The sequence below is a fragment of the Eublepharis macularius genome, chromosome 4 (genome assembly GCF_028583425.1).
Source record: "Eublepharis macularius isolate TG4126 chromosome 4, MPM_Emac_v1.0, whole genome shotgun sequence".
NCBI lineage: Eukaryota > Metazoa > Chordata > Lepidosauria > Squamata > Eublepharidae > Eublepharis > Eublepharis macularius.
Window position 1 is genome coordinate 152,772,889 of NC_072793.1, and position 25,924 is coordinate 152,798,812.

Genomic DNA, 25,924 nt, shown 5'->3' on the forward strand with positions numbered 1-25,924 from the left:
ACATGAGGGGAAGCAGAAAAGGAGTATTTATTACTTATTATTATTTCAATATCATTTTGTAAACAATAATATGCAAGCCTTAAAATTAGATCTTCTCTTTATGACCCTGTAAAAGGAGGCTATTATTAATCCTAATTTAAACATGGCAAACCAAGGATCCAAGTAATAAATCTGTCCAGTCCACAACTACCCCAGCTGAGCTCTAACCAACGTTCTACCCACACGATACATGGCTGGCTCCTTGGGTTAACGGATGGGGGGGGGGAGAGAGAGAGAGAGAGAGAGAGAGAGAGAGCGCGTGCGCGCGCGCGCGCGCACGAGTGCATCTCTGGAATGCAGCGAATGATGGTCCCCATTGTCTGTTTCTGCAACTGTGTAGCAGAGAGCTATATCAACTGCGCAGGAGAAGCTGATAGGAAGCCTCACTCTCAAGAACTATGCTGGCAGTAGCCTGCCAGGGTCCCAAGATTCTTTCTACTACATGATCCTTTTCAAACGGCCTCTGCCCAGATCGCGAAGAAATATGCAAAACAGTACTTGTTTGTTTTCTTCATTTACCCTCCACTTTTCATCTCAATGCAGTTTACATCCCCCTCCTCCTCTCCATTTTATCCTCTCAACAACATTGCTCTGAGGTATGTTAGGTTGAGAGAATGAGATTGGCACAAGGTCACCCCGTGAGCTTCCATGGCAGAGCGGGGATTCAGCTCTGGTTCTCCTAGATCCTAGTCTGGCAATCTAACCCCTGCACCACGCTGGCTCTCTGTCTATGCTGGGACTGTGTTACATCACACAGCTTAAAAGCTTCAACCTTCAACAGACAGATGTCATTCAGTGCAAAATGCAGAGAGACTCCGCCACAGCCAGTCAAGCAGCATCCATACCTGCCTTCTTTGGGCGTAACAGACTAGACCTGGCCAGTATCACTCCTCGTTTGGGAAACTTCTCCCTAAAGCTGTGTGACTCTCCTCCTTCCTCCCCGTCCAATGACAGCCAAGTCTCAAAGCTTCAAGACACTGTCAGCCGGGAAATTCCAAACTCTACCACCACAAGACTCACCCTTATCCTCCAGCTTCTGCTCTTTGTTGGCTGCATCAACCTTGTTGATGTAGAACTGGGTGGCATGGGGACTCGGCCCCTCGGCTGGATGCTGGTAACCAGGGATGGCAGCTACGGGCAAGCACGGGAAGGAAAGACCAGTGATGACACAGTCCGCAGCCCCCTCCAATCTTCCCACAGGCAGGCATACGGATGAACTAGCTGGGACGCGTCATATTCCATGGCATGCCTTGGACATCAAGACACATGTGGTCTTTCAGAAGAACCACACAAAAGTTGACCTCAGGGCAACGTCTGCTTCTTGACAGCCAGGCTGCACTCAAGCAGCATATATGCCTCAAAGCATGGAGAAAATGCCTGGCTTAAGAAATTTTCCTAATCCCAGTGTTCTACTCCTGGCAGGCTGTTTGAGTGAATGCAATGCCCAGGGGGCAAGCAAGAAAGCATGCCAAAGAAGTACGCTAAACAAAGCAAACTAATTTGATCATTCATTTTGCATTTGTGATTTTGAGGATGGACGCTGAATAAGTATTTACCCTCTACCTACTGCTTCTGGAGTAATACCTCAGCGGAGACCCAAACTGCACTAAAGAATGCTGGGATAAACTACCTCGCTGAAAAGCTGCCAGGAACCCACTAGATGTGGTCTTCAAAAAAATCAGACCAGTGGCCCAGGTCCAGGTTGGGTCACTCACCTTCAGGCTTGGAGGCTTTCTCAAAATGAAGCTCCTTCTCCACACAGCCCTCGGCCCGTGCATCCAAAGGAGGCTCAGAGAAGCCCGAGTCCAAGCTCAGCAAGGAGCTTCTTCCGGTGGGAACCTTGCTCCTCACAGCACTGGTGTCCCCCAGCTCAGGCTGTAGCTCAGGGGCTGAGGGAGATGCTTGGGGTTCCTGCAAGAGGTGTGGAGCTCTGGTGCTATCTCCCGACTCCATGCTGGCGGTTGCTGAGGCGGTGGCAGCAGCCATGGCTGTAGCACAGCTGCTCCTGGCAGGAGGTTCCTGTTTCTCAGGAAGCTGGGGCTGCAAGCTTTGCTCAGGTGACATCCTGCCCACCTGGAATGGTGGCTGGAACACACTGACAGAGTACCTAGTTGGGGGAGACAAAGAGAGTGGAGGGGAAGCAAGTCATGTGGTTCTACACTGTCTGCACTATACAAACTACAAACATCCACGAGGGAAATGCAGCTCCATCGCTGACCTAGAAGGTAGTCAAAATGGCACCCACTGTCTCATCTAGGGAACAGTGCAGTCACCAGCCGGCCTTACCTGGCATAACCCTCCAAGAGCTGAGCCAGCCGTGCATAGGTGAGGCGTGACTCTGGCACGCTGATGAGGAAAGGGAAGCCGATGTTCTCTGGGCGGCACGAAGCTTTGTGGTCATGCCAGTGCTTCCTCTGACACTCTCTGAAAGAGACAAAAACCAGTCGCGTGGCCTGTGTACACCCTCCTCCCCTTTACACAGAGTCAGGCCACTGATCTATCTAGCTGTGGCCGACAGCAGCTCTGCAGGGTCCAGGCCAGGGCAGATGCCTTCTGTCCAAGATCTTTTTAAGCTGGAGATGCTGGGGACTTCTTGCAGACAGGCAAAACTCATGCCACAGCCCATCCCCTAAAGTAACAGCTGCCTGGCTCTCCTCCCACAACAGGATGAAAATGAGCAGCCACCTCTTTCATGAGTACCGGCACCACCCACCCCAAGCCAGCAGCAAGCCACCCAAGGAGACTCCTCTTCCCCGTCAGTCCAGAAATAAGCCTTCTCTAAGAAAAGAGCTAGCTAAGGACGGGTTCTGCTATGGCCCTTGGCTCTGGGAAAGGCGCCAACTTACACGTTGCAATAACCGACACGGTAGCACCGAGTGCAGCGCTTCAACTTCTCCTCCTCTGACTGCTGCTTCTTCTGGCAGGCGGCACACTTGGCGATGGGCCCACTGGGCACCTGAGGGCGCTGAGAAGGGAGATGTTGCGCATTTCAGTGTTGCTAAGCTAAACCAGAACCAGTAAAGCACGCTGGCCAGAACCACGTGCTGCTCTCACAAGAGGTTGCAAGCTAAACCCAACATGCCCTCATGTTCTCTCAGGACAGCTTTCCCTCTCCCATCTTGACCACTCAAGGGCTGCACTTTCTGGCTCCAGCTCTCTCTATGGAGGCCACTGGCACAGTTCCAAGCACTTACCTGTTGAACCTGCAGCTCCACCACACGCTCCTTCGCCAGGTCAGGAGAAAGTACCTCAAAGCACAGCAGAAGGTCTGTGGGGGAGACACAGTCAAGCGACTGGGAAGGCAGGTACATGCGGTGGAAGTGGTTCTTGATTACCTAATGCAAGAAACAAGGGAAGCAAAATCTTTCTGAGAGATGCTCATGATATACATACAAGTAAAAATCCAAGGAAGGCATGGGCATAGGATACTGTGGTGGCCATCTGATGTGAAAACAGAATTAGACAAAAATACAAGGGATAGGAATACTAGAATAAAAGCAAACACACACAGCTGGAAAGAAGGGAGTGGTGAGACCTGTACTGTCTACTTCAGCCTTATTATTATTATTAAAGAACCACACAGATTCCTGGCAACAAGAAATCTCTTCTGTGCTTCCTATCTGACTGATAAGGGAGATCTCTCTACCCACTCACCTCCTGTAGCCGTGTCTGCACCTTTGTTACTATAAGCAAGCACATCCAGAGCAAAAGGCAACTCCCATGACACAAAAGATTTAACTGGACTGTATGAAACACTTTGCCGCCATCACAGCATATACAAAGGGAGCACTCACTTCAGCAAGGCGCAAGTTCTCAGGATTCACTCGCATACTATGGGATATCGACTCTAACACCTCCATGGCAGTAGAATTTTCTTTGCTAATGCTCACTAGGAACTGTTGGGAGAGAGAATGTTGGAGTGAGCATGTCAGGATCAACAGCCATACCATCGGTTTCCCCCTAGCTTCCACAGTCAAGCAATGTCATTCTTGAACCCCACACACTCTGCTTTACCTGCTCTTGTACTATAACCCGTCTCTCCTCTGATCAGCACACAGCTGATTGCTTAAAGCTCTCCCCCCAACCTCAGTGGGGCTGCACCAGTTCTAGGATCTGTATAGTTCTGAGTATATGATGCTAATTTCAAGTGATCATCATGCTCTGTAGAAGTAATTCTCAGCTATCATGATCAGACAACAGCAGGTATTCTGACTGGATGTTAGGTCTACCAGTTCAAAAGGGTACATCAGATTTTTGCCTCTATTTTGAGTTTGAGTCCCAGGAGTCAGATAAAATGGTTAAGGCTCAAGCCTGCCAAGAGATCTCTGCCTTGAAACCCTTAATCCCAGAGCACGGGCAATATTTTGTTTTATTTTCCCTGTCCACATTCGCAAACTATATGCTGAGCTCTCCCCCAAATTGAGCAAATTAAGAGCCAAACTAAACACAATGGTGGCAGATCAACATGTTTAAAGCTGGATCTGCCACAATTAGTCAAAACAATTATGGAGTGTGGGGAAGGGAGTCATTTTAAGAGCAAAAGTGGGGTATGGGCAAGAGAAATTGTTTGGAGGTGAGAAGGAGGGGGAGTTGGAACAGTCAAACATCACTGCTGTGACATCAGCAGCAAAAAAAACAGGGTTTCTCACCTGTAACTGTTGATCGTCGAGTCTCTTCTGTGCAGACACACATTGGGACTGCGCAGGCGCAGGCCAGCCGCGGAGAAGATTCTTTTAGCTTCTAGAAATGTGACGGGGACGTTCGGGCCCACCGCGCATGCGCGTCGGTGTTCCCGCCAATTTTGAAGTACAAGTACCCGAACGTCCCCGGCATTCCCTCAGTTCACCTGAGCCGCCGGAGAAACAATGGAGTAAACCAAGCACTCACAGCGGGGCAGGCGGGAGGGAATGTGTGTCTGCACAGAAGAGACTCGACGATCAACAGTTACAGGTGAGAAACCCTGTTTATCGTCGTCGTCCTTCTGTGCAGCCCCACATTGGGAGAATAGCTAGCATCTCACCAATGGGGGCGGGTGTGAGTGTCTATGTGAACAAAGAATGCAGAACAGCCGTGCCAACAGCGGATTCACGGCGTGCATTCACGTCTACAGAATAATGTTTAATGAAAGTGTCAGCGGTAGACCACGTTGCAGCTTGGCAGACGTCCTGGAGTGGCACTCCTCGCAGGAAGGCAGCAGAGGCAGCTTGTGCTCGAGTAGAATGAGCAGTAATCAACAACGGGCACCGGACTCCAGCTTGTTGATAACAAAGTTTAATTGCAGACACAATCCAGCGAGAGATGGACTGGGCAGAAGCAGGCGAGCCCTTGCGAGGGCCAGAGTAACACAAGAACAGGGCAGGAGACTTCCTGAAACACTTGGTGCGATGTAAATAAAACAATAAAGCACGTTTCACATCCAATGTGTGTAGAGTACGTTCCTCTGGGGAAGAGGGTGTAGGAAAAAAGGAAGGAAGGACCACCTTTTGACGCAGGTGAAATTTGGAAACCACCTTGGGCAGGAACTGCATACTAGTGTGGAGCATGACCGTACTGGGGAAGAACTGCAGGAAGGGGGGGTCACACCTTAGAGCAGACAACTCCCCAACCCGCCTGGAGGAAGTGACTGCAACCAAAAAGGCCACCTTCTGCGTGAGCAGAGGCAAGGGACAGGTAGACAGGGGCTCAAAAGGGGAGAGCATCAGACGGGAGAGCACCAGGGTCAGGCTCCACTGAGGAATAGGATGGGCCCTAGGAGGAAAGGACTTTAGTAGGCCCTTCAGGAACTGTTTGGACAGCCAATGTGCAAACACAGTCCTCCCATCAATCTGCTCATGGAAGGCAGAGATAGCAGCCATGTGCACCTTAACACTGGAGAACGCCAGGCCTTGGGAGCACAGATCCAGGAGGTAGTCCAGAATGACAGGCAGCGGGCAAGTGAAAGGGGAAACCCCTTTGGGGGCTAACCACCTAGAGAAACGTGACCACTTCCTCTGGTAGGACAACCTGGTAGACGGTTTTCGGGCATTCAAGATCACGTTAAGCACCCTAGCAGAGAGGCCTAGTCTGGGGCGCAGAGGAGCCAGGCAGTCAGATTTAGCACTGCCACATCGTGATGCCACACCCCGTCCCTGAGTAGCAGGTCTGGGGCGTGTGGAAGCGGGAGACACCGCCCCTGTGACAGGGAGAGTAAAAGGGGGAACCAATCCTGGCGAGGCCACCGAGGGGCAATCAGGATACAATGGGTCCGGAAGGCTCTGATCCTGGACAGGACCTTGTGAAGGAGTGGGAAGGGCGGGAAGGCATAAAAGAGCCCTGGAGACCAGGGTATCTGGAAGGCATCCCCCAGTGAACGATGGCCAATCCCGGCCCGGGAGCAGAACAGGGGAACCTGTGCGTTGTGGGCTGTGGCGAAGAGGTCGATGAGCGGGGTGCCCCACATGCGGAAAACCACATGGAGGTAAGCCCTGTTGAGGGACCACTCGTGTTGGGGCAAAAACACTCTGCTCAGCGCGTCTGCTGCTGTGTTGCTCTCCCCCGCAATATGAACGGCCTTGGGCAGGACGTTGTTGGTAATGGCCCAGTTCCAGAGCGTAGTCGCTTCCCTGCAGAGCTTGAGCGAGACCGTTCCTCCCTGCTTGTTGAGATAGTAACAGGCTGTGGTATTGTCCGACAGGACCTGCACCCTCTTGTTCCGAATGACATCTGCAAAAGAAGCAAGGGAGTAACGGATCGCTCTAAGCTCTAAGAGGTTAATGTGCATGTTCACCTCAAGGGAGGACCAAACACCCTGAGCAGACAGGCGCCCACAACGCCCTCCCCAGCCTAGAGTGGAAGCGTCCGTAAAGACGGTGACCTCCGGCAGGAAGGGACCAAAAGGACAACCCTTGGACAAATTCTCAGGGACAGTCCACCACACCAAGGACCGCTGTATCACCCTCGGGATGGAAAACCCACGGTGTTGACTCATAGCGAGGGGGTTGAAAACCCGAACAAACCAGTTTTGCAGAGGCCGCATGTGCAGGCGTGCAAAACACACCACCCCTGTGGAGGAGGCCATGAGGCCCAACAAGGTTTGAATCAGGAGGGCAGTTTGGAACCGGTTATGCACGAAGTGGCGGGCCAGGCAGGACAGCCTGCTCAAGCGGTCCGGGGGTAGATAAGCCCTGCCCAGCAGAGAGTCAAAGTGGACCCCGATGAACCTAATGCTCGTACCTGGGGACAACACAGACTTCCCCAAATTGACCACTAGCCCCAGGCCGTCTAGCACGGACAAGGTGAGGGCGATAGAGGCCCGGAGGGAATCAGAGGAGGGACCCACCAGGAGCCAATCATCCAAATATGGATAGACAAAACAGCCACTAGACCGTAAATGTGCCACCACGGTGGCCATACATTTAGTGAACACCCTGGGCGCCGAGGCCAGGCCAAAGGGCAAGGCTGTGTACTCATAGACAGCGCCTCCACAGGTAAAACGGAGGTATTTTCTGTGGCCCTCAAAGATGGAAATGTGGAAGTAGGCGTCTTTGAGATCCAAAATGGCCATCCAGACGCCTGACTCCAAGAGTTCCAATACTCGCGACAGAGTAAGCATCCTAAACTTTTCCACCCTCAAGTAAGTATTAAGGGCCCGAAGGTCCAAAATGGGACGAGACCCCCCATCCTTCTTATCCACAAGGAAGTATCTTGAATAAAATCCCCAAGGGGAAGCAGAGACATCGACCACCCGGACAGCACCTTTGTTAACCAACTCCAAAACATTATTTTGTAACACAACATTACAACAAGAAGCACAACGAGGGGGGTGCGAAAGAGGGGGTGCAGTGGTAAACGATAATTTATAACCACGGGCCACAATAGAGAGGACCCAGTTATCAGTAGTAATGAGTCGCCAATGGGGCAAGAAAGGCCGTAGCCTGTCCAAGAACAAGATATTAACAGTGTCCTTGCAGGCCAACTGGGAAGCGTCCTGGTCTAGTCAAAAGACCGTGGGCTTTTGCGCCGAAGTCGAGGGCTTGGGCGAGGGAGGCTGATGTCGTCCCTTGGACCGGCCGGAGCGTCTCGAAGAGTGGCGCTGCTGGCCAGAGTAGGAACGGTGGCCATAGGATTGACCGGAGGAGAACCTTCCTTGGCGCTGTTGGAACTGCTGGTAGGGTGACTGATAGGACCGGAACCTGCCGTACCGATATCTCGGACCCGTCTGCGGAACCGAAGGCGCAACCCCGAGGGACTTGGCCGTCTGCTGGTTCTTCTTCATGAGAGAAAGGGACTCATCCGTTTTCTCTGAGAAGAGCTGGGGACCCTCAAACGGGAAATCCTCGACCTTGGCCTTCTTCTCGGGGGGCAGGGCCGTAGATCGAAGCCAGGCGTGCCGACGCAAGAGCACGGAGGATGCCATCGCACGTGCAGCAGAGTCGGCGGCGTCCTTGCCAGCTGTCATCTGTTGCTTTGACAACCGGAATGCCTCAGCCTGGAGAGCCTTGACCAAGGCACGGCGATCGTCGGGAAGGTCAGAGAGGTAGGAGGATAGTCGCTTCCACAAGAAGAGATTGTAGGAGCCCATTATCACTTGGAAATTGGCGATACGGAACCCCAGGGAAGCCGAAGAATACACCTTCCGACCAATGCCATCTAGCTTTCTGCCCTCCCGATCCGACGGAGCCGACGAGGAACCGCGACGGAACCGAGCTTGACCCACCTCGGCCACGATGGAAGAGGGTTTCGGATGGGTGAAGAGGTAAGGGCAATCCTCCTGCTTGAGCCGATAATATTTCTCGACCTTCTTGGCCGTAGGCGGAACGGAAGCAGGGGTCTGCCAGAGCGCGAGGGCATTGTCGACGAGATCCTCGACAGGGGGGAACGCCACCGAGGCAGGAGAGCCAGAGTACAGCGGCTCCAGCAGCTTGCTCTTGGGCTTTGAGGTGGAAGAGGCGACATCCAGCTCCAGTGCCGCGGCCATCCGGACTAGCTGCTCCGCGAACACTCTGTAGTCGTCATTAGGAGACGACGAACGGAGCTCCCCCACTAGCATCATCAGGGGAAGGGTCGGAAGCCGCGTCCGAGGAGTACTCTGATGGAGACGCCAGGCCCTCTTCATCCTCGGAGTCGGAGAAAACCGCCGGGGTTTGCGTCGGAACCGAAGGGCGCTCCGTCGGAACCGTGGTACAAGGCTCAGGAGCCGAAAGATGGCGATGCGGCCGAGCAGCAGGCGGAGCAAGTGGCAGAGTCGACGGCGCCGGAACCGAGGTCAAGGGCGCCGATGGGCCAGGCAGGAAGGGGGCGGACTGCTGGATCCAAGCCACGAAATCTTGCCAGGAGGCCACGTTCCCAAAGCCCGGGACAGGCTGCCAAGGAGGTAGAGTAGCAGGCACTGGAACGGATCGGTGAAACGGCGTCGGAACCGACAAGACTGGCTGCGCCGGAACGGAGGCCTCCGACGGGACCGGAGCAGATGGCAGGGAGCGTTCAAACTCCTGGAACGGTTCCGAAAAACAAGGGAACGATTCATAGTCGTCCGGAACCACCGGAGGAGGCGTACGAGGAGGCGAAGGGGTGTGCAGGAGACTCCTGACGTCCTCAGCAGGAGGGGCCGATCTGGGAGGCGAACCAGCCAACGATGTCGGGGCCGGCGATAAAGCACGGCTCTTGGCTTTCGACTTGGCCTTTGCCTTTTTTGGCGGGGGCTCCGAAGAAGCCGCAGTGGCCAAAGGCTTGGAAGAAGGCTTCGACGAAGCGCGTTTCTTCGCCTTCCGACTGGACGGAACACTCACGGAACCGGAGGCGGTCGAGCCCTCCGGAACGGGCGGGCCCTTCGGATCCGAGGGGAGCGGTTCCGGCGACTTACGCGGAGCCGGCGAGGGAGCGACAGAGCTGGGCTTGCTCCCGGACGATCCAGACGGTTTGGGCGGCAAAAGGTTGGCGTCCCAAAGGAAGGCTCGGAGCCTGGCCTTGCGGTCGTTCCGCGCCTTCGGGGTGAAGGCCATGCAGAACTTACAGCGCTCCACGACGTGCCCCTCGCCCAAACAGATAAGGCACAGGTCATGACCGTCCGAGTGGGTCATTTTAGTGCCACATTGCTGGCATTTTTTAAATAGAGAGGAATGGGACATGGTGGAGACGTGTCCCAGAAGATGAAGCGATAACTCACAAGCGACGAACAGTCCGAAGACACGAGCGACAGCTAAAGAACCTTTTCGAACGGCGGCGAAAAAGGAACTGAGGGAATGCCGGGGACGTTCGGGTACTTGTACTTCAAAATTGGCGGGAACACCGACGCGCATGCGCGGTGGGCCCGAACGTCCCCGTCACATTTCTAGAAGCTAAAAGAATCTTCTCCGCGGCTGGCCTGCGCCTGCGCAGTCCCAATGTGGGGCTGCACAGAAGGACGACGACGATAAACCCCTTTACTTCCAGTCACTATTGCATCTGCCCAGCAAAGCTTTTCCAAGTTGTGAGGGGAGCGAAGGCATCCCACTGTAACCTGCTCTTAGCTAAAGTCACTCACATCTAGTCTGACTTGGCCACCCTTCTCGCTGCTGCTGGTCTACTAGAGGCCTCCAGGGATCCTGCCTATCTGGTTCTGGTGAATACTTTTCAGCTCACCTAACCTGAGGACATTGACAACCCTTGGAGATTGAAGCCACGGATGTGTGCACTAGATTGTTGCCCATTCTGGCTATTAAAGTCTGCCAGAAAGGAACTGGCTTGTTGGTTGCCCAAGGTAATGAATAGCTCCTTGCAGAATTGGATGGCTCCTATTGTCTTAAAGAAACCGTGAAACCACTCCTAAAGAAACTCTTGATTCAATGCTAGTAAGCTCAACAGCTGTTGGTCAATCTTGAATGGCCCATTCTTTGACAAGGGCCTTTCATGCACAATGGTGTCATAGGCCCAGAGATTATCAAACTGGGCAGATCTCCCTGGATTCCAGACTGGTTTTGGAACCAAGACAGCTCTCGTTCCTCTAGCTGACAACCTGTGCTCAGAGGGATATTCCTTCTGTACGTTCTTCTGAAAGCTATCAGCAGCTGTCAATAACCATTTGACCAGAATATGCCCTAGATTGTATTGTCGACAGCCCGGAAAACCCACAACAACCATCAATGCCCTAGATTGCTATTCAAGGATGGATTTAAGAGGCCACTGCTTTGTAATGGCTCAGAGTTTTCCATAGGAGGGAAGGCTGGGAGACAGTGCTTATGGGGTACTGCAAGGATAATTTCATTCCCAATGGTACTTAAAACATATATGAATCTACTTAAGTTTGGTTCTTCTGAGAGGCAATCTCTTTTCCATGACAATCTGGAGAAGCAATTTAGATTCTGAATTAGTATCTGAGGTCAGTGATGGACCAAATGATGTGAATAAAGAAAAGCTTAATTCAGAAAACATGGAGGTACTGTTGGGACAGAAATATGACCAAATAATGGATTATCCTGTGATAGATGGGATGGACTTCCACTGAAGGCATAGGTTTGCAGTCTAGGAATACTTTTGCATTCAGAGCTAAACCTGGATGTCAAAGTGTCAGCAGTGGCCAGAAGTATTATTTACTACTTGGTTTACCAACTGTGCCCTTTCTTTGATAGACAGAAAGGATGTGGTCAGTTATCTGTGCCCTGGAGCACTGCAGTGTGCTCTTACATCAGACTACCTTTGAGAAAAAGTGTCCAGGAATGTTCCAAAATGCAGCTACCAGCAGAGATGAGCCACCTGCATAATATTACTTCAGTAAAGTAACAACTACTTTGCCTGTTAGTAGATTTTTTCAATCCCAATTCAAGGAGTGGTGTTGACCTTTAAATCCCTAACCAGCCTGGGGCCAGAATACCTTAAGGAACACCTCCCCCCATTCAAACTTCCCCCACACTTAAGTCAGCCTCTCAGGCCTTGCTGCATGGTCCTACCTTTAAATGTACAGAGAATGGCAGCACAACAGGGGTCTATTCAGTAGAGACAGCCGAGAAGTAGAACGCCCTGCCACGGGAGGTTCATATGGCTCCCTTCCCTGACAATATTCAGGTAACAGGTAGACTTGCCTGATTTTAGGAAGTTTAGCTTTGTCCAAGCTGTTCAAGTTGTAGCACTGATGCTCTATGAATTTTTGCTTTAGTCTAAGCTGCTTTATATTAAAGTTTTAATGACCTTGATTTTTATCACATGCTCGGTGGTGGAAAGTACCATCAAGTCACAGCCAATGTTGGCATTCCCTGATGGGAGTTTTCAAGACCACAGACTAACAGAGGTGGTTTGTCATTGCCTGTCTTTTGTGTAGTGACCCTGGACTTCCTTGGTGGTCTCCCATCCAAGTACTACATAGGGCCTATCCTGTTTAGCTTCCAAGATCTGATGAGATTGAGCTAGCCTGGGCTATTCAGGTCAGGGCATCATATGCTTACCCCCATTTTATTTTAAGAAAAAAAGAAGCAAAGATACAAATGTTGTAGAGAATTATTTAAAAACTGAAGTCCCCACCCTTGCGTTCTATGGAGACGGATGCCAATTTGGATTTAAACACATGGATCTGCTACTGGAACATCTGGTTTGTTCGTCAAGAGTAGATTTCCATCAGTATGCCCCACTGAACATATCCAGGAATAACTGAAACTCATGCAGCCAAGAGTGGCACTGATCCAATTTTTTTCAAAACAGCTCATACAGCACAAACCAAGAATGAGTCAATACTGAGCAACCAAGTTACTCCGACGCTCCTCTTACCTTTACAGGTTTCTTGTGGGGTTCTTTTGCGAAGTAATAGACTGTCAGCACCTTCTGCTTCTGGGGGAGGGGGACGGGCAAATACAGGAAGGGATCGAACGTGATAGACACCTGCAACCAATAGAAGCTGGCTGTCAGCACTCATTTGTTATAACACACTGCGCTGGGAGGCACTGGCAGCCCCAGAGAGGACACTGTCCCGAATTAACCGGAGATTCAGTGAAGGCAGTGATTGGAAGAAAGGAGCACCAAAGTCCTCAGCGGCAGACCACAGGAGCAGTGAAGTGGACTGGGCCAAGGAAAGACCCTGCAGAGCTGCAACAGAGTGAGCTGGATCGCCAAGTCAATGGGCAAAACAGCCTCCACCAACCCCACCTTCAGAGCCAGCAGGGGAAACGCATCACTGGCTGCAGCCCTGCAGCCCTCTGTAGGATGCTCGGAGGGTCTTAGCACCCTACCTTCGAGCATACAGGGCACACCAACTTGGACTTGTACTGGCCCTGAAACAGGTCCACAATGAAGGAATCATTCCTCATCTTGTGTCGTTGCCAGGCCTCTTCTGCAACCACCTGGCAGCGAGAGAACAGAAATAGGAGGTGAGTGACGGTCACCTCAGCCTCCTCCACCACCTCCCTCAGCCTCTCCTCAAGGAAGGACTCACCTCATCAGGTCGCCCATCTGAATCCACTGTCTCAGTGTAGGGCTTGATGTGGATGCGGTTCAGGTCCTCGTGGAGCCCGTCCAGCAGGAAAGCCATGAATTCCTGGGCATCATGCTGAGCATAACCTGTAAACTGGCTGGCTTTGCTGGCCACAATTGCCTGCAAGGAAGAGTTGCAAGTCAACAGAGGCCATTGGTTGTATAGTACGCCAGAGAGGAAAAGCTTCTCCCAGGCCAGCAAGAGAGCAGGCAATGCCAAGTATGATGAACATGTGTGGAGGGACTTGAAGCTATTGGAGATAGTCACAATTGCCAGTCACAGTAGCCCCAAGGTCAAGGCTGAACATATCCCAGAGGCTTGCTGCTCAAGCGTTTGCTGCCAATAACTAGGATTCCAATTTATTTTTAACCAGAAGCCACTCAAACATTTCAATATGCCAATGAATGCAATACCCATCCAAATTCAGAAAGGAGAAAGGCAATTTTTTTCCTCACTGTAAATTATCTTTGAGAACAGCACTTTACTCACAGCACCTGGCAATCACCGATTTATATGGAATAAAGAGATGCTTTAGGCTGATCCTGCACTGGGCTAGATGGACTAGATGGTCTGTATGGCCCCTTCCAACTCTATGCTTCTATGATTCTATGAAAGTAAAAAAGGGCCAGTCAAGGCCCTGATCTAGATATCCCAGGCTAACCTGATCTCGTCAGATTACAGAGGCTAAGCATGGTTGGATGAGACACCACCAAGGAAGTCCAGGGTCACTATGCAGAGGCAGGCAACTGCAAACCACCTGTGTTAGTCTCTTGCCTTGAAAACCCCAGCAGGGGTCATCGCAAGTCGGCTACAACTTGACAGCACTTTTCACCCCCACTATGAACACTATACCTTTGCTCCTGGACCCTGGTTAACCCCTGCCCTTGAGAATCAAGTCTGCTCCTATCTGCATAGCCCCACCTCTCTTCACTCACACAGCCTCATCGTAGATCTGTTCTTTGGTCATCCCAAGTATGACAGATTGTCGGGAACTGGCTTCCTACCCCAGTTTTGCTGCACAATATTCCAGACACACACACAGCTCCCAGATAACCACGCATGCAGCTCTTCTCGGTGTGCATGTGACTTTACTGGAGGCCTTACCTTCAGCTTTGAAGGCTGGAAGGCATGGTGTGTGCCCTTCCAGAGAGCCTTCAACAGCATGGCAAAGCCAGTAGCCAGGCGCCCCCCAGTTCCCAGTGGGTTGCTGGAGTTGATTTCAGATTCAAAGGAGCGATCTAAGAGACATAAAAAAGTTCAAGGTACCTTTCTGCAACCACTCCTGTGGCCAAAGACAGTAGAGAGTAACCAAACAAAATGCACACTGAGACAGTATCCCTGCCCCATCTAGCCACACACGTAAACGTACCATGGAAATAGTCCCGTAGCTCCCGGGTGTTGGAAAGGGATTGGATAACGCTGTTCATGAAGCAGGTGTTACCCAGGTTCACCAGGCCTGTGAAGCCTGGCAGGCAGACCTTCTTATCCTCCTCTTCTTCCTCCTCCTCCACACTTTCACTGCTGACTGGGCTGTGAGTCATTGGTGGGACCATGCATGTCGGCTTGGGCTGGAAGGGAAAGGGCTTCGAGCCATCAGAGAGTGGGCTGCCTTTTGTGGCCAGGATCTCTGGCTCCCCTATAGCTTCTACCCCGAGTGTTCCTACTGATGTAACTCCTGTTGCCTATCTAGAACTCAAGTAATATACCTCCTGTTGCCTAGCTAGAACTCAAGTTCTCATTCCTATACCACAAACAGCAGTTTTACACCAATTACAAGGATTTGATCACTCCCATAACTAGTAAAAATCGTATGTATTCGGGGGAGGGTTGGCCCTATTAGCAGCAGACCTCCCATTGTTCAATGCTGGGGATAAACACGGAGTAGGTGTTGACCATCCTGAACTTTCTTACAAGCTTCCCACAAACATCTAGCCAGTTGCTGTCAGAACCTAAGTGTCAAGCTCGACAGTCTCTTGTTCAGAAATTCTTATATTCCTGTTTTACATTAACTCCAAGTCCACAGGTTGGCTTTCCTTGGCAAAGATTTGAATCTTATGGGGCTTATCACAACTGTGATTTTCCCTTTTCACCATTCTTGCAAAATGCAGATCTCATGACAACCCAAACCACAATCCAGGGAGAGATAAATGGGAAGAACAGCTTCATCAACTGCAACGTATTACTGAGGATTATTTGCCTCTCCCGTTCAGGTATGTATAAAGCTCAATTGTGGCTGGAGACGTGGGCCAAATGGCTCTTAGCTCTTGGCTTGCAACCTCAGCCTTCAGAGGAGCCAACATACAAGTCCAAGACCACCCCAAGTTGCATTCTTCTGTTTGGTTGTTTATTGATTTGTGTGTGTAGTTTCTTTTTTGGTTATAAGCTGCTTGGAGTCCCTTAGAGGGGAAAGAGGTACAAAAATATATTCCTCCTTTCCTCTATCCTCCCCGCAATTTTCCTGGCTATGCTACAGCCCCCCCCCAAATTAGAAAATGGAAGTCCCAGCACTGTTCAGGAGTTCTCACCGAGGGTACATGTGGTTCCTGCTTCACCGGCACATGCTCCGACACTGTTCGAGCAGCTACGCCATCCAGGCCAGTATCTTCTGTTCGTGGCTTTTCCTTCTCACCTGCTCGTGCCTCCTCCTTAGTGGACAGTGGGTGCTGGTTACTCCCAGGTTGGCTTTTATCCAGAGGGGTAGGACCTGTTGGCATGGCAACCTTTGCACCACCCACTGCACCTTAAAAAGGGGGAAAAATGGGCTTGTGGTTAGCAGCACCATGTCCACTAGAGGTGTGGGACATGCTGCTCACCACCACCTACCATCAAGCTACCAAGACTGTTGCTAATCAGTGGCACTTCACCCCTCCTGTGATTCAGCAGAACTCCACTGAGGGGCTGCAAGGAACACTGTAACATCCAAACAGCAGGACTCCTAACAAAACTCCAAAGACCTCCACTCCTACCCAAACACAACTCACATCATAAAAGCAGCACAGACCACTGGTTCTCCTGCAGCAATTTCCCAAGTTCAACATTTTCTGCCCAATCACCCTCCCTAGTACTCCCTCCTCTGTGTCCCAAGGAAGCCCAGGAGGGTAAACTCCAAAAAGCCAACGTGCAGACCTCGTGCGGCAGGAGCCTCCAAGCCCCCCCAGCGCTGGCAGTGCCGCTTCTTCAAGCAGATGTCAATGCGAGCAGTGGTGAAGTTATATGTGCACTGGTCAGGCTCTATGAGGTTCCTGCAAGATAGCACAACGGAGATGGTACAACAAGATCAGAGGACAGCAAGTCATCAACACAAACGGTAAAAAAGAAGGACACCACACAATACTGAAGGGATAAATCTTAAGAGTACCCTGCTTGGCCTATTAAAAAGAAGGGCAAAAGAACGCTTCTAATATAGGAAACCCCACGCTGCCCACCTTTTTATCTTTCTGACAAACTGATCTCACATTGTAAGCTGTTTTTGAGACCCTACTGGGGAGAAAAGCAGAGTATAAATAAATAAAATGCGTACCAGCCCAATTACTCCTTACGTGGCACAGTAAGATAAGGCAGGGGAAGGAGCAGTGGTGGAAATAAAAGAATCCCACTTGCTCATGGTCCACAAACTCCTGAAGCCAGCAAGGTGTAATAAATGCAGAGGCTGGAACTTGTACCACAGAATGGAAATGTAAATAAAGGGTGTATGAGTGTTGCTGTAGCAACCAGGTAATAGAATTACTTTTTTTTATATACATGATTTAGATGATGAAATTAGGTTTTGTATAGGATCTAGATGATTGTTAATGATTGTATTTGTGGATGGTGGTAAAGATACGATATGAATGAATGATTGATTGTATTTTATGTCATGCGTTTTTCAGTTATCAATTGAAATAAAAATTGAATTATAAAAAAAAGAAATGATTTCTAGGCTGGAGAAAGTGATTTGCAAGCAGGTGAAACTTAAAAGTCTCCCATTTTAGTGACTGGCACTGATCAATTGCTTTCTCCCCTACTGACCTCTAGCTTTCCCAACACATTTCTGAAGCTTACCTTGCTGTCTTAAGCAATGCAACATCTTTTAAAAACACCAATCAAATCAACAATGGACTCCTGATATGAACTTGAGAAAATCACTTTTCCCCGGATAACTGTTGGTGTTCTGTATTACCAATATACGGCCTTCTTCTAAGATATTTACGTATTCTTACTTCATATGAAAACTGGAGATAGGAGGCAGTAACTGGCACTTAAAGCTCAGCTACGTTATAATTCCCTTTCCATTTAATTCCATTTAGTCCATTTCCCTTTAAGTCAAAACCACATGACCACACACTGATACCATGTGGTACATTTTATTACTATAAAAAAACCATTCAGCATTATATCATCAGCGCCCATTTAATGAGTATCAGGTTTTATTATGATCAGACTTAACAACCACCTTAACTGCAGCGTATCTCCCAATGTACTAATGCGCCCTTTACCATATAATTTCTGGCCATGGCCCTGCCCTGGGGCCCTGAGATAAAGTAGCAAGGTATGTTAGTTTTAAAAGGAGAAGAGTTTGTGTTCAACTAGTGCAAACATACAGGTGGGGAGGACAAATACTTAGCATTAATCATGCCAAGAGAGTTTAATACCTGAGTTTCACTTGCCACCTGAACATTGTATGGGAGCCACAGTCAGGATGCAGTCGCAGAAAGTTGACATCACTGGAAGAGAGGCAATAATTCAGTCAGAAATTGGAGAGAGAACACCAGAAACCATGGCTTGTTCCATGAGATAACATTCAGTTCTGGGCCTACCCCCCCACCCCTGGGAGCCACTTTACCTGGTCTGGAACAACAGTGTGAAATCCTGCTCCCGGAAAAGCACCTTGAATGTCTCTTTGTGAATCTCCTTCACATAGATGTGCACAACCATAGAATCATTCCCTTTTTCATACGAGTCATTCTTCACAAATGTCAGGTTCACAATAGGCTCTGGTTCTGGGAGGAGAGAAAGCAAAGAAATAGCAGAGGAATCCTGAAAAATGGCTCTGAGCACACGCACACACCACTCCCTAGGCTGCTTCCAAACAGAGATTTTGCTCCACAATTCCCCCTCCCCCCACTAAACTGCAGAATTTTTAAAAAGCTTTTGCATGATTTTGTTCTGTAACTGTCCACGTCCCAGGCTTTTCCCTGCCTGTGTTTTTCCCCCAAACCAGCTTTGGTACATTGTTTCTGGATAGATCAAAGCAAATTTGGTCACTGTGTAGACAGAAAGGTGCAGATGTCTATACTTCCCCACCCACATCTGGCACTATTTACTCTCTGTATCCCTTGTGCATACTATTCCTGTTCCCACCCCCCGTCCTGGCACCTTTTAAATATATATCTGTACTAGTATTATAATACCACTTCTGATTTTAAAACACACACACACAGCATGGAAACTGCTGGAGCATTTTGCCAGGTTAAAAAAATTCATAGCAGGTATATCGCTATAGTATTATGAAATTTACTGTGATATATGTGCTACTGACAAAAAGAAGCAGGAGGGGGAAGGTGGAAATGAGAGAATATCCCCTTCTGCAACAGATCCTTTGTTCCACTGTGAATGCTTCTACGTTCTGGGGAGACCTTGGACCATGTGCACTCACACAGTCATCAGGAGGATTAAACGAGGAAGAGAAAAGTGTGTACATCTCCCTGAGTTCTTTGATGGAATGATGGGACTAAAAAAGCACTAAGAGAGACAGAGTTGAGCAACTCCTGCTTCCTCACATCAAAGTGCAGGTCTTCTCACCATTAGTAACCACCTCTAAAGCATCACTATCCTGGGACCAGTCTCTCTTCTCAGTGTTCATGGATGGCAAAGAGGAGTGGCCTTCATTGAAGGCAGATGCAGCTTCTGGCCCCTGTGGAGCCTCAGAGGAGCTTGCTGGTGATGGTACCCTCTTCTCTGGGCAGGACTCGAGCTGACAGGGTGGTGAGTCTGCAGGTGGTGCAGGCAGCTGCATTTCCATGGGTACTGACTCCTTGTCTAGGTTGTTAGCCTGGCAATGCAGGGAGGAGAGGCACAATCAGACACAGAGGCATGGCTACAGAGGCCTTATGTTTCAGATGCTCTCATCTCTAAGCCACCCCACTGCTACCAAGAGACAATAGTCAAGAGTTCCAGGTGCCATGAGAGATCAAAGCTGTCAGTGTGTACTTTGTGCCTAAATGGGGTGGAGTGCAACAATGCTTCAGGAGAGGTAACAATAATACTTGCCAAACACACAAAGGAACATCTCACCACCACCAGAAGCAGTGATAAGCCCATAGCATAGCCAAATTAAATGAAGGACAAGTGCTGTTGGCATTCCCTGTAGTCAAGATTGCCATTTTTGGAGCAGTTTCATACCAATAATAGAGATTTTCTGGGAAGTTTTGAATAGGAAAATTTTTCTAATGCAAATTCATTTAGCACGTTTGACTAATACAAAGAACACAAAGCTAAAAAAGGATACCATGCTGATTCTGAACACTGTGTAAATACCATAATCATTTCCCCAATATCCAAAACTCTTTTAGTTCAAGCTGTCTGTTCAAATATATGTAGTTTGTACACACATATACACAGATAATATTATACATATTACACATACAATGTATCATATATTACATGTGTGTTTATCTTTATACACACACACGCACAATTCTTGGGAACAGTCATCTGAAAAGAAGTTAATTACAACTTTGAAACTGCTCATCAATGTACACTATGTTACCACCAACTCCTTTTATGAAACAATGCAGTTTTAGAAAGAGGAGGGAAAATTCCATTAAGAAATACAGCAGTGGAAAATTTTGTATTCAGCATCACTGCCTGAACTTGCTGGTGGCAAGAAGTAAGTGACAAGGTCTACTCAAGCCATGCCCTGTTGCACCATAAGGTACGACCAACTCTCTCCACGGCATTGGGTCAGGAGGCCTACCTGATTTAGGACAGTTTTCTTAAGCAGTGTTGCACCACAGTTCCTGCCTCACAGCACAAGAATACTACACAGACCTTAATCTGTCAAGTGGGAGGATGACTCTTAGTGCAGAAAATAGAGAGGCTGGGCCAGGAGAGTCAAAACAAGTTTTCACTCACAACTGGTGTCTCAGCCATTTCAAGCCTGCACTCCTTTCTGGCAAGAAGGCAACCAAGAGCTTGAGGTGGGAGAGTCGTATTCCTTGGATTTTGCAAGCTTAGTTCTTGTATTCAAAGTAGGAGGATGACACGCCAAGAACTAGGCTCTCTAAGGGATACAGCTCTGTATCTCTGCATCCCACTCTCTTTCGCCATGAAGAGAGAGACAGGGAGAAAATGAAGCACAGATCCTAGTATGCAGGAGCAGAATTAAGGATGCAGCACGGGGCTTAATGAGTCGCTGTATCTCCTCCAGCACTGGGCCAGAAGACAGTGGACACGCCTTTCCCCCATGCTCCTCCTCACCTTCAGGTCCACCGGGGCATCCCCCTGGCCCCCCTGGCCATTCCTGTGATTGCCAATAACCTCACTGAGCCCTGAGCTCCCTGTGCAGCTGCTGTTCCCTTCCTCCTCAGACAGAGTGGCTTTGACGTACACAGCCCTTTTGGCACTAGGGCCACTTGGTAGTCCAGGGCTGGCTGGGTTCTTCCGTTCTGGTGGCTCATTCCTCCCAGAGGCTCGCTTGGAGTTGGAGGGCTCTCGTTTGCCCCGGGATGGCTCCACACTACCATCGGCGTGGGGCTCCTCAGAAGCTGCCTCTGACAAAGGGGGCTTCTCCTTGCCGTTCTCCTTACATACAGTTCTCTTGGCCTGCTCCTTCGAGGCATCTTTGCAGCGCTTCTGGAGAAAAAAGTGAGAAAGCAGAATTAACAGGGATGAACTGAGCCAGGAAGGGCTCAGGAACAAAAGACAGAATTGTACATGTGGGAAAGCAGGAGGAAGCTTACCAAGAGTGAAGCCCAGGTATGCAAAGGGATCTTTTTCTGCACCACCAGATGGAGGATGTTGCCCTTTTTGTACTGGACTTTGCTGCAGGAGCTCTCAATCTCCTCATAAAACTGGCAGCTCCACTGACGGCCATCTGAAGGGGAGGAGGAGACAGGACATATTACAGGACAACAGGCTTAGAAGATACATGACTTTCCCTCTCTGGTGTGGCACAGCACAGGGGCCATTGTTAACACCAGAGTACATGCTATTTCCTATACTCTGGGTGGGGGAGTGTTTTTATTTAAAAAAAAATACAAAAACATAACATGTTTTTTAAAGCTCATCTAAACAGAATGTGGGATAAAAAGGTTTTACGTTAATATCTGGCCTTCCAGTATCCTATACAAGCGGTCAATTTCAGTGTGGCACAGAAACGAGAGTGTCTGACTAGGATCTGAGAGAACCAGATTCAAATCCCCATTCTGCCACGGAGGCTGGCTCGGTGACTCCTGGGCCTGTCATACACTCTGAGACGACATGACTTCACAGTATTACTGTGAGGATAAAACGGAGAGAGAATGATGCTATAACCTGCTTTGGGAGATTCCTAGACTGTGAAATGAAAAAGCAACATGAAGTAACATAGAACAGTGCAGGGGCCTCTCCATCTTGAGAAGCATTTAAAACTCTAATGCCTAGAGTTTGTTGTCTCATCCAATAGCCTCACCTGTGTTGTTTGCTGGTCTGGTAATCTTCCGTCCTATTTCCAACCTCATTAAGCAATAGATCAAATAACTTTTCATTCTCAATTGCAGTTAACCACACTTCCCAAAACATAACAGGCCAACATACACTTTGGGTCTGTAGCATGTAAACACTGAAGAGGTGGCTAAACAAAACCTGCAGCACTTTTCAAAAGTCTTCAGGGATCTTTGCCTAGCCTGATTCACACTCACTCTCCCCTGCCATCTGCTGTCTACAGCAGCAGTTCTTCTAAGCATGTGAAGAATTCATTTCCTGTCTCCCTCAAGATAGGAATTACACTAGAAGAAGGTGATTTTATTATTTATTATTACATTAACTCTGGCATGCATTCTCTTCACCCACCATGGAGACCTATAAACTGAAGAACCTGACCGCAAAACATCCCAAATCCGCCTCCTCATAAATGCCTAACTTTCATGGTTACTGGACAAGCAATGGCAGGGCTAAGAGGCCCCAAACTCTACATGCCCACACCTAGCAAAACTTGCTACTGCATCTGATTCCCTCTTTCCAACTTTGCCCTGCTGGGAATTCTGCTTTAGGAATAGCTATTTTTCTGTTGTTGGTTCTGAGTCCTACTAAACAAAGGAAGCAACTATAAAACAAAAAACAAAAAACAGAATCTGTTCCATTGATGGCAGCAACTAAGAGCTACAGGAGAAAGCCAGTCTGCACTACACACCAGGTAACTTGACCACACAGCTGGTATCTGTGAAAGACGTATCCACTTCTTCTATCTTCAGGGCCCCACTGCCCAAGTTCAGCTTCACGATTACCTCATGAGCATTCTGCTTCCAGTCCAGCAGCAGGTCTAGGGGGGAAAAAGGGAAAATGCAAAGTCTGCTTCTCCTCTGCAATCCAGAACCACAAAAGCAACTAAATGAACCACCAGGTTTTCAATCTGGAGTGAGGCGCTTGCAACAGACTATGATATTGCTGAGTACAAGAAACGAGTGGGATGGGTTCCTTGTACAAATGGCAGAAACGAACTTAGCTGTACAGCACTCATTGCCATGGTTATTTAGAACAGTTCGGTGCCACCTCTCCAGAGAACCTGCTCAAGGAGGCTTTCATTAAGTAAAACATAATAAAAGCACAAAATGCTGTAACTGTTGACAACAATTTTAAAAGTTAGCATTAAAAAAAAAAACAGTCAGGCCAGCAGCTAGGTCAAGCTTTTAAACTGATTAGAAAAAATACATGGAGGACAGGTCTATCAGTAAGCTATAATCCATGGCACACCCCCCCCCCCCTACTCACACTCATTTTCAGATACAGCATTTTAGGTGCAGTGTGGTGGTTAAATGAAAACCATGAACCAGTCTGCAGCCAATCCTGACAACTATGTGACTGGACTCTTGTAAGGATTACTGGAAGATGTTTGTGAAGCATTTTGCACACTCTGGAGCAAGACATAACTATCACATTTCTTGAATAGCAGATTCTGGAGATTAATTAATTTGAGGAGAATGGATAGCTCCACCATGTCTCACTTGTGAATCTTCCTGCCTGAATCCTACCCCTCTGGCAGCCTTTGGCTGAACTACATGGATCATCAGGGGATGCAACATGGGAAACTGTGGGTACTCATGTACTCCCAACCCTGAAGCAGACACAGATAGCTGGCTGTTCTCCTTCCACGTGAAGACACCCAAATATGATTTGGAAGCAACGACTGCAAGTCCTTCCATATCCCTGACCACCAGCTCTTCCCTTCTGCTGGCACAGGGCTAGTCTGAGCAAGGGCAAGTGTCCAAGATATTCCCTCCACCTCACGCAGTAACAGTGCCTCAGTCTTTGTGACTGTCAACGACCCGCTTCTCTGTTACACTACTTCTACAGTTTGTTAGGCAGACAGGAAGCAACTCTCATGCTCAAAGAAGAAAAGCTACACAAGCAGGCAGACATGAGGTGAGGACAGAAATTGCACCTCAGTACTGTAACCCCACTTGGTCATGCACCTCTCTGACTTACCATGCTCAGAGTCCCTCTGCCAATTGGAATCTACCAACTCCAGGTCAGGGAAAGGCTCTGGTGATCAAAGAAACATAGGGAAAGTGTGCTACTTTGCCTGAACTCTCGCAGGGTCCTCTTGCTCCAGTGGCTATCCCAAATGCAAGTCCTGTCTGCTCCCAACCTTGGACCAAGGTCCTCTATGGGTCACATCTTGCATTTTTTTGGACCAGCACATCCCCAGCTGGGTTTGCTTCAGAACAATCAATTGCTACACATGGTCTTCAGTGACAGGCTGTGAGAGATAGGCTGCGAGCCACACAAAGCTTGTAGAACTGGGATGTTGGGGTGACTAAGGCCACAGCAACAGATGGCAGGTGCCATGTCTGGTTACCACTTCCGCTTATCTTCCTTAAGGTGGCTGACAGGTCAAGAAATTTTTGCTTCCCATTTGGTCATTTGGCAGCACCACACAGCTACAGTGTACACAGGCAGACAGTCTGTGTCCCTCAGTTAAAAGGACATGCTTTGGAACAAAGGAAATCTCTTGGAAAGTGTGTCATTTTCTTCTTTGGGGGTAGAATCAACTGCTCAAACATCATGAGTTCAGAGAGACAAAATAGATATGTCACCAGATAGAACAGAATGGTACTAGGGATGTCTGATTTTATGGGTAGCTACTCCCTCTTGTACAGACATTCCTGTCCTTTCTATAAATTGTATTATTATGTCTCTGTATGGAGGGGGAACAGTATTAGAGAGATAAGGCAGAGCTATGTTTGGAGTACCATCTCCACCTACTTTCCACAGTAAATGCAGAGGACAACATTTACCGTACATCATTTACCAACCAGCTTGCAATGCTAAATAAAAAGCAGTGCTGTTTTCTTTCTACTGCATTATCTTCTTGAGGATCCCAAGCTTTCTAGGCTGTGGATGCTGCCTTACATAGGCAAAGGTAGTCTGGCAGTCTGAGTGCCGTTTTCAGCAAACTCTGAGGCTTTCAGCCGTTCACAAAGAGCTCAGTCCCAACTCCTCGGCTTCACTTCTTATCAACCCCAGTTGTCTATAAGTCCTTTTACTTTTTCATATACTTATCTGCAATTGAATACCCAACTACTGCCTCAGCTTGAGTCAGACAGGCCTCTGCACTGAGGCTGAACAAAGTTTATGCCAGGTACTACTGACACAGTATGAATTATTTTTTCTACACACAGTAAACTTGCAGAACTTCTCTTCAAGATGTGGAATTTCAGAAGGCCATTGTGCTGTCCACTGTGTTAAGCACAATCTAGTTATCGCTGTTAGTATATGCAACAATTCTGAACAACAACAACAAAAAGAAGATCCTTGGAGGCACGAACAATCTAGAGCTAGCCACTCAAGATTTTCTCCTTTGGGGCTCCAACCTCTAACTCAGTATTTCCTCAGGACATTGCCAGGGGTCCCACAAGGAACTGTGGAATAAATACAAATTTTAAAATACCATGAAAAAACCCCCAAATTACTGCAGTTATTAGGTTATGTGAGCTGACTTTATATAGCAGCTGTTTACAAATAAATTTTCTTGACAATAATTTTGCAGTAATTGAATTGTGCTCCCCACCAACAATTTTTTCAGGCTTGTAAATGTTTTCATAGGTAGGAGTTCCTCGGAATTTCAAAAATTAATTTTGGGGTTCCTCCATGGAAAAAAGGTTGGGGAACATTGTTTCCTTTCTTCCATGGAGGAAACCCTATTATTAAATTTTCAAATCCCAAGGAACCCCAACCTATGAAAATGTTTACAGGCCAGAAAAAGAGTACAATTCAATTACTGCTAATTTATTA

General features: G+C 48.7%; 1 protein-coding gene across 13 annotated transcripts in view; it reads right to left on the bottom strand.

The window, feature by feature from the left end:
• USP19 (ubiquitin specific peptidase 19) overlaps window positions 1-25,924 on the bottom strand; it is a 43,473-nt gene that overhangs the window by 10,172 nt on the left and 7,377 nt on the right. For 7 of the 13 annotated variants that reach the window (XM_054975420.1, XM_054975413.1, XM_054975412.1 and 4 more), the window contains 20 exons: window positions 24,116-24,172; window positions 22,824-22,952; window positions 21,394-21,527; window positions 20,912-21,286; window positions 19,235-19,484; window positions 18,276-18,432; window positions 18,085-18,156; window positions 16,580-16,695; window positions 15,979-16,193; window positions 14,823-15,036; window positions 14,558-14,691; window positions 13,415-13,573; window positions 13,212-13,322; window positions 12,754-12,864; window positions 3,834-3,935; window positions 3,234-3,374; window positions 2,886-3,004; window positions 2,326-2,463; window positions 1,755-2,146; window positions 1,060-1,170 (listed from right to left, as the gene is read on the bottom strand). In XM_054975420.1, the coding sequence (XP_054831395.1) occupies window positions 1,060-1,170; window positions 1,755-2,146; window positions 2,326-2,463; window positions 2,886-3,004; window positions 3,234-3,374; window positions 3,834-3,935; window positions 12,754-12,864; window positions 13,212-13,322; window positions 13,415-13,573; window positions 14,558-14,691; window positions 14,823-15,036; window positions 15,979-16,193; window positions 16,580-16,695; window positions 18,085-18,156; window positions 18,276-18,432; window positions 19,235-19,484; window positions 20,912-21,286; window positions 21,394-21,527; window positions 22,824-22,952; window positions 24,116-24,172 (3,237 nt within the window). The remainder of the gene's footprint in view (window positions 1-1,059; window positions 1,171-1,754; window positions 2,147-2,325; window positions 2,464-2,885; window positions 3,005-3,233; window positions 3,375-3,833; window positions 3,936-12,753; window positions 12,865-13,211; window positions 13,323-13,414; window positions 13,574-14,557; window positions 14,692-14,822; window positions 15,037-15,978; window positions 16,194-16,579; window positions 16,696-18,084; window positions 18,157-18,275; window positions 18,433-19,234; window positions 19,485-20,911; window positions 21,287-21,393; window positions 21,528-22,823; window positions 22,953-24,115; window positions 24,173-25,924) is intronic. The other 6 variants (XM_054975417.1, XM_054975415.1, XM_054975416.1 and 3 more) reach the window with 6 other exon arrangements.